Source organism: Amblyomma americanum, chromosome 5, assembly GCF_052857255.1.
Source record: "Amblyomma americanum isolate KBUSLIRL-KWMA chromosome 5, ASM5285725v1, whole genome shotgun sequence".
NCBI classification, from domain to species: domain Eukaryota; kingdom Metazoa; phylum Arthropoda; class Arachnida; order Ixodida; family Ixodidae; genus Amblyomma; species Amblyomma americanum.
The window spans coordinates 176,541,512-176,554,134 of NC_135501.1; the positions used below are offsets into that span (position 1 = coordinate 176,541,512).

At 42.9% G+C, this 12,623-nt stretch overlaps 1 protein-coding gene across 2 annotated transcripts in view; it reads left to right on the forward strand.

Moving 5' to 3' along the window:
* The window catches only part of Atg2 (Autophagy-related 2), an 85,137-nt gene that overhangs the window by 54,861 nt on the left and 17,653 nt on the right, over positions 1-12,623 (forward strand). For both annotated transcript variants that reach the window (XM_077665917.1, XM_077665918.1), the window contains exons 24-29: positions 830-1,017; positions 1,799-1,891; positions 6,026-6,099; positions 7,722-7,789; positions 10,175-10,318; positions 10,907-11,054. In XM_077665917.1, coding sequence (XP_077522043.1) covers positions 830-1,017; positions 1,799-1,891; positions 6,026-6,099; positions 7,722-7,789; positions 10,175-10,318; positions 10,907-11,054 — 715 coding nt within the window. The remainder of the gene's footprint in view (positions 1-829; positions 1,018-1,798; positions 1,892-6,025; positions 6,100-7,721; positions 7,790-10,174; positions 10,319-10,906; positions 11,055-12,623) is intronic.

Sequence of the window (12,623 nt, forward strand, 5' to 3'; positions counted from 1 at the left end):
TTTTTTTGCACTGATTTGATTGTTTTGTGACAGCTGAACCTTGCGGTCTTACAAGTTATCCGAAGAGGCTCCGCAGGTCTTTGGTAATGTACAGTCTTTGCCAAAAGTAAACAGGCAACGGGGGCTTTTTGGCCGCATAGCAAAGCACTTGTGGCACACCTTAAGCTCTGAATCTGTGTAAGGTAAGCAGAACCCTTGACTTCACCTTTCAAGACCTATTGATCTTTAAGGGTACTGTAAGGGCTCCACTACGCCAAGAAGCAAACCCCGTTGCATGGTTACTTTTGACAGGGATGGGTACTAAGGGTCTCTGAAGCCCCCTGCCAAACACCTTTGAAAGTAAGCGTACAGATTTTAGTGTGTAGCACATCCTAATGTCGTGTTGACACTTCTCCAGCAACAACTCCAGCATTGTTTGCTAACCTGAGAAACTTTTGACTTAATATTCGAAATATATACGGTCAACTCTTGGTAATTCAAAATCGGAGGGGACCAAAAATTCCTTCTAATTATGTGGAGTTCGAACTAAGGGGAGTCTTTTTAGTGCATAAGGTGTCAATGGGTCTGAAGTGCCAGTTGATTAATCGGAAGTTCGAATTATGTGAGAGTAACATAGCTCCACTGCAAGTGTGATGCTGGGAGCTTGCGTGGCTAATGGATACTCTTCCAGCGTGATCCGAAATCCATGTTTCTGTGCTACAAAGTCCAGTTTATTGGCAGTGTCTCTGAAAAGGGAACCTGTACTTCACAACAGTGTCCTTGCTGGCAATTCTGGCACCTACTTAACAGTGCTTTTTTTATTTTTGTGTGCCTGTCGCCCACCTCGCAGACAATCAAGGTGGCAGCGGGTGCGAGTGGCACAACACTGAGGCATCGCATGGCGCCACTGCGTCGCAGTTGGGTCAAACAGTTTGTCGACTTCTTTGATGTTGTCGATGAAGAGGTGTGCGGCTACACGCCCCTGGGCGTGGTCACTGAGTTTCACCTCACCCTCTCCAACTGTGCCATCGACTACAGGTTTGGCTCTCCCCACTCTTGCCTGCTTGTTGCTGGGTGAACAGAGTTGTTCGCATTGTGGGGGTTGCGTTGGTGCGCTGACACATTGACGACACTTTAGTACAGTTTGTCCTGCATGTTGCGAATTTACGTCCAGGTGGTTCAAGATTCTATTACAGTTTCGTGATTGCTCGCTATTTTATTGCTTGCATTATGCATGCGCACTTGTTGCATGACTAGTGTCTAGTTTGAACACCATTGAAGTCATTGACAGTTTGTTTTGTGGCAGTTTGGACCTGGCTTTGCTCAGCTGGCCGTGGCCCATTTTGAGTGTTTTGACTGGATATAGGTGGCCATGCCTTGTAAGGCTTCTCTATAAATGAAAGATGTGTTTATCATCTAGAACTTACTTTGAAGCACTTGTTAAACACTTCATGAAGGAAGTCGTTGCACTAGCATTATAATTTCATCCAGAAGAAAAATGCGGTGACTTGTATCGGCCTTGTTATGTCTCGGCTGTCTTAATTTTGTCGTAAATTTATAGCGATTGCTAATTGCTGCTCTAATTTCGTGGACAGGAATGAAATTACAGTACAAAGCGATTCTCAGGTTGCAAAATGGCCAGTTTTGTGTGCCATGTCGCTGGCATTATACATATAGCAGGGCATTGATTATAGTTGCCTGCAGTGCTTTTATTTTTTAAATATTTGCTTTAATGTTGTTTTCCAAGGCTACGTGTATGTTGTATTTGTGTAGAGGCATGCAGATGTTGTACTCACCCTTGCGCCACATTGTGTTTCAGGCCCCTGTACATACCTTACCAGACTGTAGTGACCATGGACAGCTTCAGCATATCGAGCAACATCACTGCCAACACCACCACCTCACAGCTCAGGTGAGCACACCCTCACGCCTCTGACGTACAGTAAAGCCTTGTTGGTACATTCCCTGCTCTTACGCTCACAATCGCAGACATTAAAGTTATCCCATAGAATAGTTACGCCGTTCTTTCTTGCAGTTAAGGGGGGAGCCTGGTCTTGAAAATGAAGTTTTATTAATGTAGTCATAATTATGAAATTTCCAGAGAACATGTATATTTGTGGGCTGGTTCTAAATACGTCACTTAATTTCGTGTAAAACAATTTCTTGAGCATTTATGTAAGTTTTATGCAAGTATTTTGTGAAGAGCTTTGAAGAAAATTTTCTGCGGAAAACTCGCTGATATGTATGCCATTGGGTTCTCTTGATATCGGGGAATGCAATAAGGGTAAAATTATCATCCTTGCTATCATAGAACTTGATTTATAGGGTAGTGAAGCTGCCACTTCAGAAACAGGAATACACACTTTTCTTCGCATTTCTGAAGTGGCAACTTCAAAACCCTATAACTTAATTTCTATGATAAGCAGGAAGACAATTCTACCCTTATTGCATTCCTTGGTGTCAAGAGAACCCAATAGCATATATTTCAGCAAGTTCACGCAGCAAATTTTTTTCAAACCTCTCCACAAAATACATGCATAAAAATTGCCTAAGTGCTCGAGGAATTGTTTTATATGAAATTAAATGACATATATTTAGAATCGGCGCATAAGAATACATGTTCCCTGAAGGTTTCTTAACCCTTTCACACGTCGTTCTGTTTCCTTCGAAAACAAATATTGTTCCACGTAAATAGCATTTACAGGTCGTAAGAAAGACTAATTAGAAAATTAATTGGAAGATTAATTCGAAAATTTTGAAACATACCGTGGCTCATTCCAGCGTCATACTCACTCATATATTTCGGCAATCACTTTCAGCAGGCGAGATACCATGCGAGTGGAAAATTGGAAAAGTTATTCCAATTTTCAAATCCGGTGACCGAACTGACGTTGCTAACTATCGCCCAATATCTCTGACATGTATATCTTGCAAACTTCTCGAACACATCATTGCATCTAACACGGCATTACATTTAGAAGGCAACGGTTTCTTCTTTTCAAAACAACATGGGTTCAGAAAAGGGTTATCATGTGAAACACAACTACACGAATTTACTAATGAGCTTTTTCACGGTATGGACGAAAATCTTCAAATCGACTGTATATTCCTAGACTATGCTAAAGCCTTTGACCGCGTTCCACACTGTCGTTTAATAGCGAAACTCTCATCATTGCGCCTCGATTCATTAACAATTTCTTGGATAAGAAACTTTTTATCATTTCGAAAACAATTCACTTCTATTGATAACCATTCATCCCATTTAATTGATGTAACATCAGGCGTACCGCAAGGTAGTGTAATAGGCCCGTTACTTTTTCTGATTTACATCAATGACCTCCCATTAGGCATTACCTCAACACTCAGAATGTTTGCAGACGATTGCGTTATTTATCGCAAAATCCGCTCCTTTAATGACCACATCGCCCTTCAAGAAGATCTACATCGCATTAATAACTGGTGCTCATCATGGCTAATGTCCCTTAACACTGATAAATGCCAGTTAATGACATTTAGCCGTAAACGGTCTAATTACCTTTTCACTTACTCGCTTAACAACAGTCCAGTCACTCTTGCGTCATCGTACAAGTACCTTGGCGTTCACTTTTTATCTAATCTCTCATGGAAAACCCACATAGAAAAAATTGCTGCCAAAGCTAGCCGTACATTAGGTTATTTAAAGCGTAACCTCAGAGGTGCGCCTTCTTCCACACGCCAGCTCGCATATCAGACATTCGTCCGCCCTCAAATTGAATACGCATCTTCCATTTGGTCACCTCACCAACAGTACCTAATTAATTCCCTAGAGCGCGTACAAAATCGTGCCGCTCGCTTCATTTCTCGCAACTATTGCCGACATTCCAGTATAACTAACATTAAGGCTTCGTTATCCCTTCCATCCTTAGAATCTCGCAGAACAATAGCACTTATCTGCCTCTTCCATAAAATTGTTTACAGCCATCATTCCTTCACACTACCCCTTACAAAACCGGCCCGCACATCTCACCGATTGCATAATCACCTCAGTTTTAAGCGCCTTTCGGGAAGGACCACTGCATTCAACTCATCAGCCCTGCCCCCTGCAATCATTTATTGGAATAGTCTTCCTGATAACATTGTTCACATCTCAGATCATGTTATTTTCAAAGAAAAAATAAGTAGCATTTTCTTCTGAAGTGTGTTCTGTAGTGCGTTTTTCAATTTAGTTTTTCAATTTAGTTCTATTTTCTGGTTGGTTGCTTGTTCTTTGTATAACGATGTTAAAGTAACCATGTTCTACTTGCTTCTTTTTCCCACCCCAGTTATGTAACCCCCCTCACATAATACTCCAGTCGGAGCCCGTGAGGTATTTGAATAAATAAACTGGTTGGCGTTGCGGTGCCAAATACCAGTAAATTTTTTTACAGTGATGTGCAATATTTTGTGAAAAGTGTCATAATTAACCGAAATCTTGACATCCGAACTTCATGACCTATCTGGAAAACACCTGAAGCAGCGTGAAATCAGTTGCTATTTCAAAAGTGTACATTACTTCCGAAAATGTGCTAAAGAAACAGATTCTTTTACTCAGGGCAAAATGTATCTGCATAAAAATGGCGGGCGACATGCTACCCCTTTCACTGTTGTACGAAATGCTATTAACTCCATTCTGTTTTTTGCACAAAAAACCACCTTGTTTTAGACATGAAAGAGGCACAATTCACCCGAAACAAGGACATCAATGCTAGGTGCAGCACGCTGCCAGAAAAACCTGCCATTTGTGTTTGTACACAATTGTGTACATAGCGTGTCAAAGGGTTAAAACTGTAATTTCATTAATTTTTTTTTTTTTTCATGTCCTGGCTCCCCCTCCTTCCTCCTAATACGTTCCCGGAAAACCGGAAAACGTGCCTTCTCAGCTACTACACTTGAAATTTCGGAAAACTTTGGTCGTCTAATATGTTTGCGACCAACAGCGCATGTGCAAACATACAAGTGGGCCGAACCTGGGGGCATGCAACATTCAGAGCTAGAATGCAGCAGCTGTCATGTGCCATGGTGGTTTTTCTGTAGTGTGGTGGTGCGAAGGAACGAAGCACCAAAAAAAAAAAAAAAAACTTCGCTAGCATACGAACGGTTGTTCCCACGAGGGCAAAACATGCAGAGGAGAAATGCAATGGCTTGTTCATGGTGCCTAAGGGCAAGGTGGAAAAGCATATGAGAACTACGTTGAAGCACTTACATACAAGTTGGCTGGGTCCGGGGAATGCGGCGCGAAAAGTAAGAACACTGTGACAGTCAGCTACAGCGGCAGCTTCCTCGCGGTGCATTGGCCTATGTAAGGGGACGAAGCTTCCGAAAATGACGAGGATGCGATTTCAGCTACTTTCGCTGTTGCCGTCGGCGCACTGGATGTGTTGCAAAGTTCCTTCTGCGCATCAGACGACGCAAGTGCTGACTGAATCCTACGATTGCTAGAAAAGGGTCTGTTGAGACTTTGTGCCAGGGTATGCTAACTGACCTTTCTGCGAATTGGAATGGTCAGTAAATCTCTTTGTACCTCATTTAGCAATTTGCATTTTTCAGATTTAGCCAGTTTTGATTATACTTCTTACCGGATTATTCGCTTTACCCGCATTTTCTTTAAAAACATATCACCAAGGTTTTACTCGACTGGCACAATGGCTGGAGTGAATTTGTAAACAGTTTTGCATGAACCGAAGGAGTCCTATTTGTAGGTTTGCGTTTACTGATGTGAATGTGTAACGTGTTTCACACTTCGATGTCGATGGTCATGCCTTGTCCATGCTGCGCAGCTGGCTACTGGTCAGTGCTGCATGGTGAACACAACCTTAATCATCTGAAGTTCGTTTCTAGTCTGCATCATCCTATGACAACACTTATGCATGTTGCTCATACATGGGGACTAATCATTGGTTGAATGGTCATCGTGTATTTCCTTTCATATTACCACCTACCTGTACATCAGTGCAGCTGCAAGACTAAGTGCTTTTGGTAATCTGAATAATCTTTTTTTTTGGCATTTTTTTCTTATTTTTTCTTAAAGAATAATTGCAGAGGAAGTTCTTCTCTACATCACTGACAAGGTGACCAAGGATGAACCACTCGACTTGGCCAATGGTAGTGTGAAGTTGTTTTTGCTTCTCACTTTCTCGCTTGATTTTTGAACGCTGTAATGCCTAGTTTTACGTTTTACGTTTTGGAAACGTTTTCATGGCCATGGGATGCTTGTGCAGTGCACTTGTGCGAACCTTTAAGATCCAAGTTTGCGAGAAAGAGCAGTAGTTTGAACAGCTCGTTTCTCTTGCGCCATATCGCATTTGGGAATTCATCTCGCGGATGAACGCCATACTGTATTTACTGTCATATAACGCGAATTCTGATTATCAAAAAATGAAAATGAGAAAGTCACTCTTGTTGCTATAATCGATTCATGCAGAGACAAAGGCTCACTGTACCATATTTACTCTCATATTAGCTGATGTTGTGTATCGGTCGGCCTCCAGCTTTGGGAACCGGAAGAAAGAATAAAAAGAAATGATGGAATGTTGAACAGATCGATCAATGAATGCTCTCTGCTGGCAACATGCATTTAAGGTGACCAGTACTGTGTATCATTTATTGTAGGTATGGCTGTGCCATAAAACAACTGTTACTGTAGACAGTATGCCTGTATGCTGAATGCAGATACATTTCGTTTTGTGGAGTGCTAAAAAAAAAAGACGCAAGATGTAAGCGCCTTCGTTTCATACTAATGGAGTTTGGACCCCAGCGTTCGCAGCATCACCAATGTCATGTGTTGTCACGTATGCTGTTAAGATTGGTTGCTGCTGTTTGGTAGGGCATCGCTTGCTGCGTAGCCAGGTGCGGCCGAAGGCAGGGTGGGCAAGTGGCGCTGCAAGCACCTTTATGTGTGTGGTTGGTGCGAGGACAGTTCAACGAGACTGTTCTTATCCTATCGGCCTTATTTTGGAATATTTTGCCCAGCTCTTAAAAACGGAAAGGCGGCAAATGAAACATCTGCGTAATGAAGACTGTACTGACTGCCATACTTCGTTAACACGTTCGGTGCAGCACCAATTTTTGGAGCCCTAATTCTTATGCGTTCCATCCTTAAATTTTTTTGGGTGCAACACGACCTGCCAGTAAGCCACTGGTGAAACCAGCTTATTTTAACTGCCAAGAGATGTCAGTAGTGACCTTGCATGTGTGCTTTTGACGGGGTCTTGAAAAATCTGAGCTGTCCCAAGGCTTGGTCACATGATTCTATTCGTGGCCACACAGCATGAATACATAATTTGGTCCTTCATTGACCGACAATGCAGCGAGTCTGCTATGGCTTGAAGGCAGCCGGAAGGCAGCGCTCTCTGCAGTGGCGTCGTTTATTTTCTCGACAGGCATAGCTTTCGTTTCTTATCGCTCCTTTGCAAAGGTTTATATAATAATGTTACTTAGTGGAGGTAAACAGTTTTGGGCCACTTGTCTTGTTCTGCAAAGCCTGCTTCAAAGCTGTGCCTAGCAGGGACTGTTAGCTTGCCTTGCTGCTTGACGTGCTGAAATATTTAAATGTTGTCATATGCAATATTTCGCGTTGACATGCTGACACGCCGGGAACCGGGAGATCAAATGTAGAGATACATAAAGCCTGCTCTGCTCTCACCAGTTTTGAATTATTTTCTTAAATTATTTGTCCCTACTCTTTTTTTTTTCTTAAAAAGAATCTTTCCTCGTGTCATTCTCAGGTTACGTTTGTGTCGGTGACACCGACTTGTTCGACATCTCGGCCCGAACGACAGACGTGCCGGGCCAGGTGAGTGGTACATCTTGCCTCGTTTCCAAGCGGACCTTCTACATTTATCTGTTGAACTGCCTGACCTGTGGTTGCTGTTGGCTCATGATTGAAAGGTTGTGTAGTGAAGTAAGTTTTGTAATGAATGTTGTCCCGCATGTACCCACTCCCATTTTGAAAGAACCCATATAGGTGGCTTAGTAGCTATGGTGTTTGGCTGCTTAGCCCAAGGTTGCGGAAATCGATCCTGGCTGTGATGTTCACATTTCAGTGGAAGCGAAGCACTAAAACACCCCTGTGCTGTTAGGTTTCAGTGCGTGATGGAGAGCCCTAGGTGGTCGAAATTAATTCTGAGCCATCCACTACGATGGTCCTCGTAGCCTACATTACTGTTTGGGGCATTAAATTGCACATAAAAAAGTTGGCACAACAATTTTGAAGGTGCCATGCTTAAATTGGGGCATAATCGGGAGAGTGACCAAGAACTAGTCTTATGTTCATAGTTGTGCTCTGTGGTGAGAGCTTGCCTGATGTATATTTGTTAAAGGTATGTGAATATTGAGATATTTTAAAACATGAATTGAATGCGAATGCGAAGAAAAAATGCCTTCGGATATTAAATCAGATTTTTCTGTTCAGCCTGAAAAAATTTCAGAAGAATTAAAATTGCCAGACACAGCCACTGTGATGGCTCAGTGGTTATGGTGTTCAGCTACTGACCAAAAATCAGTTGGTTCGATCCCAGCAGTGGCATTCTCATTTCGATGGAGGCGAAATGCTAGAGGCTCGTGTACTGTGCGATGTCAGTGCATGTCATAGAACCCAGGGTGGTCGAAGTTATCCGGAGCCCTCCACTACAGTGTCCCTCATAGCCTGAGTCGATTTGGGACGTTAAAACCCCATAAACCAAGCAACCTAAAGTTGCCAGACATTCTCATTTTTTTTAATTGTACGGTCCTTGCAACTGAAATTAAACAAAGCTAGGCAGACCCAGCACCATATAAAAATAAAAATAAAATTATGTGCACAGAACTGCTTACTGCCTGATCAGACAATGTAACAGTATGCAACCTGTAATGTAGTCATGCAAAATGAATGAAAATATTAAATCCATGAAAATAACACGATGGGTAGTAAACCTAATTAATTCGCAGTTCAAGAAATCGGAAGAAATGTCTGAATTATCCAAAGATCGAGTTATGAAATACCCCTCATCCCCTTCTGAGAAAAGCAACTCTTTAAAATGCAAAAATTCAGTAAAGCCTGGAGGCAGCATCTTGCAAACAGCGGACAGCATGCGACAAGCGTACAGTTCACCGTAGCATCATGGAAGAACAACGCAGATGTGAGCAAGGGGAAAGTACATTGGCATCGAAATGGTGAGATTGCTTCTATAAAGAAAAAGAAATGACCACTGACACGCCAGTCGGCATTTGAAAGCGATGCGCAGCTGGGTTCGAACGGCTAGAGAATGCGCGGCCAACAGCCTCCGTTGCCGTGGGCTGGCAACGAAGCTAAGAAAGCAAAACTGATTGGCCGGCAGACTGTTTCTTTGGCCTAACGACAGCGGTCCTTCTATCGTCGTCATGCCTTTCATTATGCGTACATTAGATGTGCATGAGCTACAATGTGCCATGCATTGGGTGGAATATTTACTTGGACCTTTTGCTCTGCCGGTGACACTTCGACTTGGTCCCCACGTCGGAAGCCCCATGCGAAATTCCACATGTGGGCTTTCCTGTGTATCATCGTTGACCAAAACTAAATGGAGGAGCTCATGGTAGAAGAGTTGTGAAGTCTACACAACAAATTTCATAAGTGTGGGCACTAACTATATAGCGCATCATGAAAGAACCAAATGAAAAGAACATGCTTTTGCATTGTAATTGTTCAAAGTGAGTGGTCAGCCATCTTATCCTTGTCGCATGCGATATGTGGGAAATCCCACTTTTGGGATTCCGCATGAGGTCTAAGCCTAGCAGCCTACGAACGTGATCGGCCCGTGGAATAGACGACAGAAGAAGAAAGTGAAGGGGGATTCATTTGTATGGTTTTCTCGACAACTCGATCTGTGCACATTTTTCCCAGATATCGTGGTTTTTGCCATGGATGGATTTATGAACCTCACCACGGTATCCAATCACTGCTGAGTGTTGGGAAATTTTTGAATATTTGAAAATTCTCAAATGTCGATTTCTTGAATCGAATATGAACTAAATAGTTATATTTTGTTTGTATTCGAACGTTTGCAAACCCGTAAACGAATTTTATATTTGAGAAAGGAAATGATTAAAAAAAGACAAGAACACGAGTTCTGAACTTGTCTTTGCTGTTACGCTGAATCAGCCTCCTGCCTAGTTGCCATTTTCGGGCTTTCTAATGGAATCATTTTTGCACGTTTTGCAGCGGGTGTCCACGATCAAGATGAAAGCGTCGAACAACCTTGCCAACTTGAGGACCTGCGTTGACTCTTGCCAAGCCCTGCAGGCCCTGGTGACCTACCTGGCGAGTGACGGGGATCTCGCCAGCGATCCCAGCCCCCCACCTGAGGTCGGTAATTGTCGGGAAAGCAGCAGAGTTGTGTTCTTTAGCTGTTGGCAGCACTTGCACCGTTTAAGCAGTGCTGTGCAGTTTATTTTGCTACCATTGGTGGGACGCAGCAATCTGCACACCTGTAAATAGAATAGTGTGCTGAATCATGCTGAATTAGTGTCTAATAATAGTCCTTGAACTGGCATGATTAAAGACCTGTGGGCATGAGTAGTACAATGGATATATTTAGAATCTAATCCGATCAGATACTTTGCATTGATGTCTGCCCTTCAGTGTCACTGTTATCTTTTGGGTCTGGAGCTCAGCATAGCAAATAGCGAAAATATAAGGGGCTAGAAAAAATCAAGAGAATTAAGCTCTGCTGGCATCCTTGTTCCATTGCCTGACATGGCAGCTGGCGCCACCTGACACAGTATCTAGTTTTCATTCAAATTTTTGTCGAGTGTTTTTTTTTTTTCTTCGTTCAGCTCTCGTTACAAAAATTGATTTTGGTTTTGTTCAACATTTTTTTTAAATTTAGGAATATTAGTCTGCTTGAAGTCTGGAGCTAATAGTGCTTCTTATTTTCTTATTTGCACCTTCTAGCCCAGCCCAGGTGGTAGCTGTGGCCCCATCCTCCTGGAGCACTTCAACCATGTGACCATGAAGGTGTCGGACCACTTCCAGAGCCTCGTGGCCGAAGCCATGCGCGAATCGGGCAGCTCCGCGTCTGGCTCACAGAGCCCCAACACTGGTGAGGCACTCTGAATTAGCTGCACGCCGAGTATCTGATTTTATTCACTGCAAAATGCACTGATTATCTCGTTAACAGCAAAGAATGCCCCTGCTGCTTAGAGATTTGCAAAGCGTAGCTTTGGACTCCGTTTCGATGTTTTATGTGATCTTTTTCATGACATTTATTGCATGCCATGCGCCTCCATTTGAAAGCTTAAATGTCATGAGCTACAGGCTTCAGATTTATTGGTTCATTTGTTTGTGAACACGAAAGCTCCTTTCTTTTCTTAATTTTCTGGGAGTGAGGGATATTGCACCTTTTGCTGTTGTTTTTACAGCATTTTAAAGCTGTAGTGATGATTACTAGATTTCATTTGGTTTTATCATTAGGGGGGGGGGGGGTTGGGTTTGATGCATGATCGCGTGAATACAGTCGTCGACTGATTTTTCAGACTCTGCGAGACACGAAAAATGGTCACCAAACAGTCCGAGAAATTTGTGACCTTTAGAAGAATCAATTTATTGTGGTAAAATCGGCATAAAGAGATAGCTAATTTTGCCTTCTGCCATGTTTCATCCACAGGTGATGATATTAGCTTGTACATTTAAGTCTGTAGTCGGATACAGCTTAAGTCTGCAGTGATGCTCTGCCCACAATCAGCACCGCCGCATAGAATTCCTCCACGACAAAAAAGTAGTTCATTAAAACTTTTTTTTACCTAAACAAGGAACTAAATCACAAGAAAAAAAAAATTCTAAGCTCTATAACCTTGATTCCTGGCTTGTTTAATATGGTCAGATTCGAATCCGACCGCGGCAGCTGCGTTTTTATGGAGGAAAAACGCTAAGGCGCCCGTGTGCTGTGCGATGTCAGTGCACGTTAAAGATCCCCAGGTGGTCGAAATTATTCCGGAGCCCTCCACTACGGACCTATTTGTTCCTCTCTTCTTTCACTCCCTCCTTTATCCCTTCCCTTATGGCGTGGTTCAGGTGTCCAACAATATATGAGACAGATACTGCGCCATTTCCTTTCCTCCAAAAACCAATTATTATTATTTAATATGGTTAGACATTAAAAAGCTGATTCTATTTACTTTTTGATTGCCGAGCGGAGTAATACAGTACACCACGAACCATGGCCCAGTGTTAACTGCTATTTCTTTAAGTTGTATCCTACTGTAGAGTCATGCTTCCGCTATGCCGGGACCTGAGGTGCCCATGGCACATTGCATGCTAGCAACACACAGAGTTCGTTCGAGGGCAATGATGGCCGGTCAGACCGAGAGAGGGAAATGGCCAAAGTGGTAGGCTCCTGTGAACGCCTCTGCTCAACTTCCCCGCTCCCTTTTCTATGGATGGTGGCATTATCTCAGCCTCTAAGGATGCTCCCGCTGTTGCATTATCAACACGATTGCACACTTATCTTTGTAGGCTGCGATTCTTGTGCTGCCCTTGCTACACGAGACCTGAAAAAGAAGATTGGTGTGTGCTGTTGCCTGGAGTGGCAACAAAGAGAGGCACAGAAATTACTATATCTATCCAAGCCAATCCATCGGCACATTGAATCCGGGATGGTGCATTTCTTGGC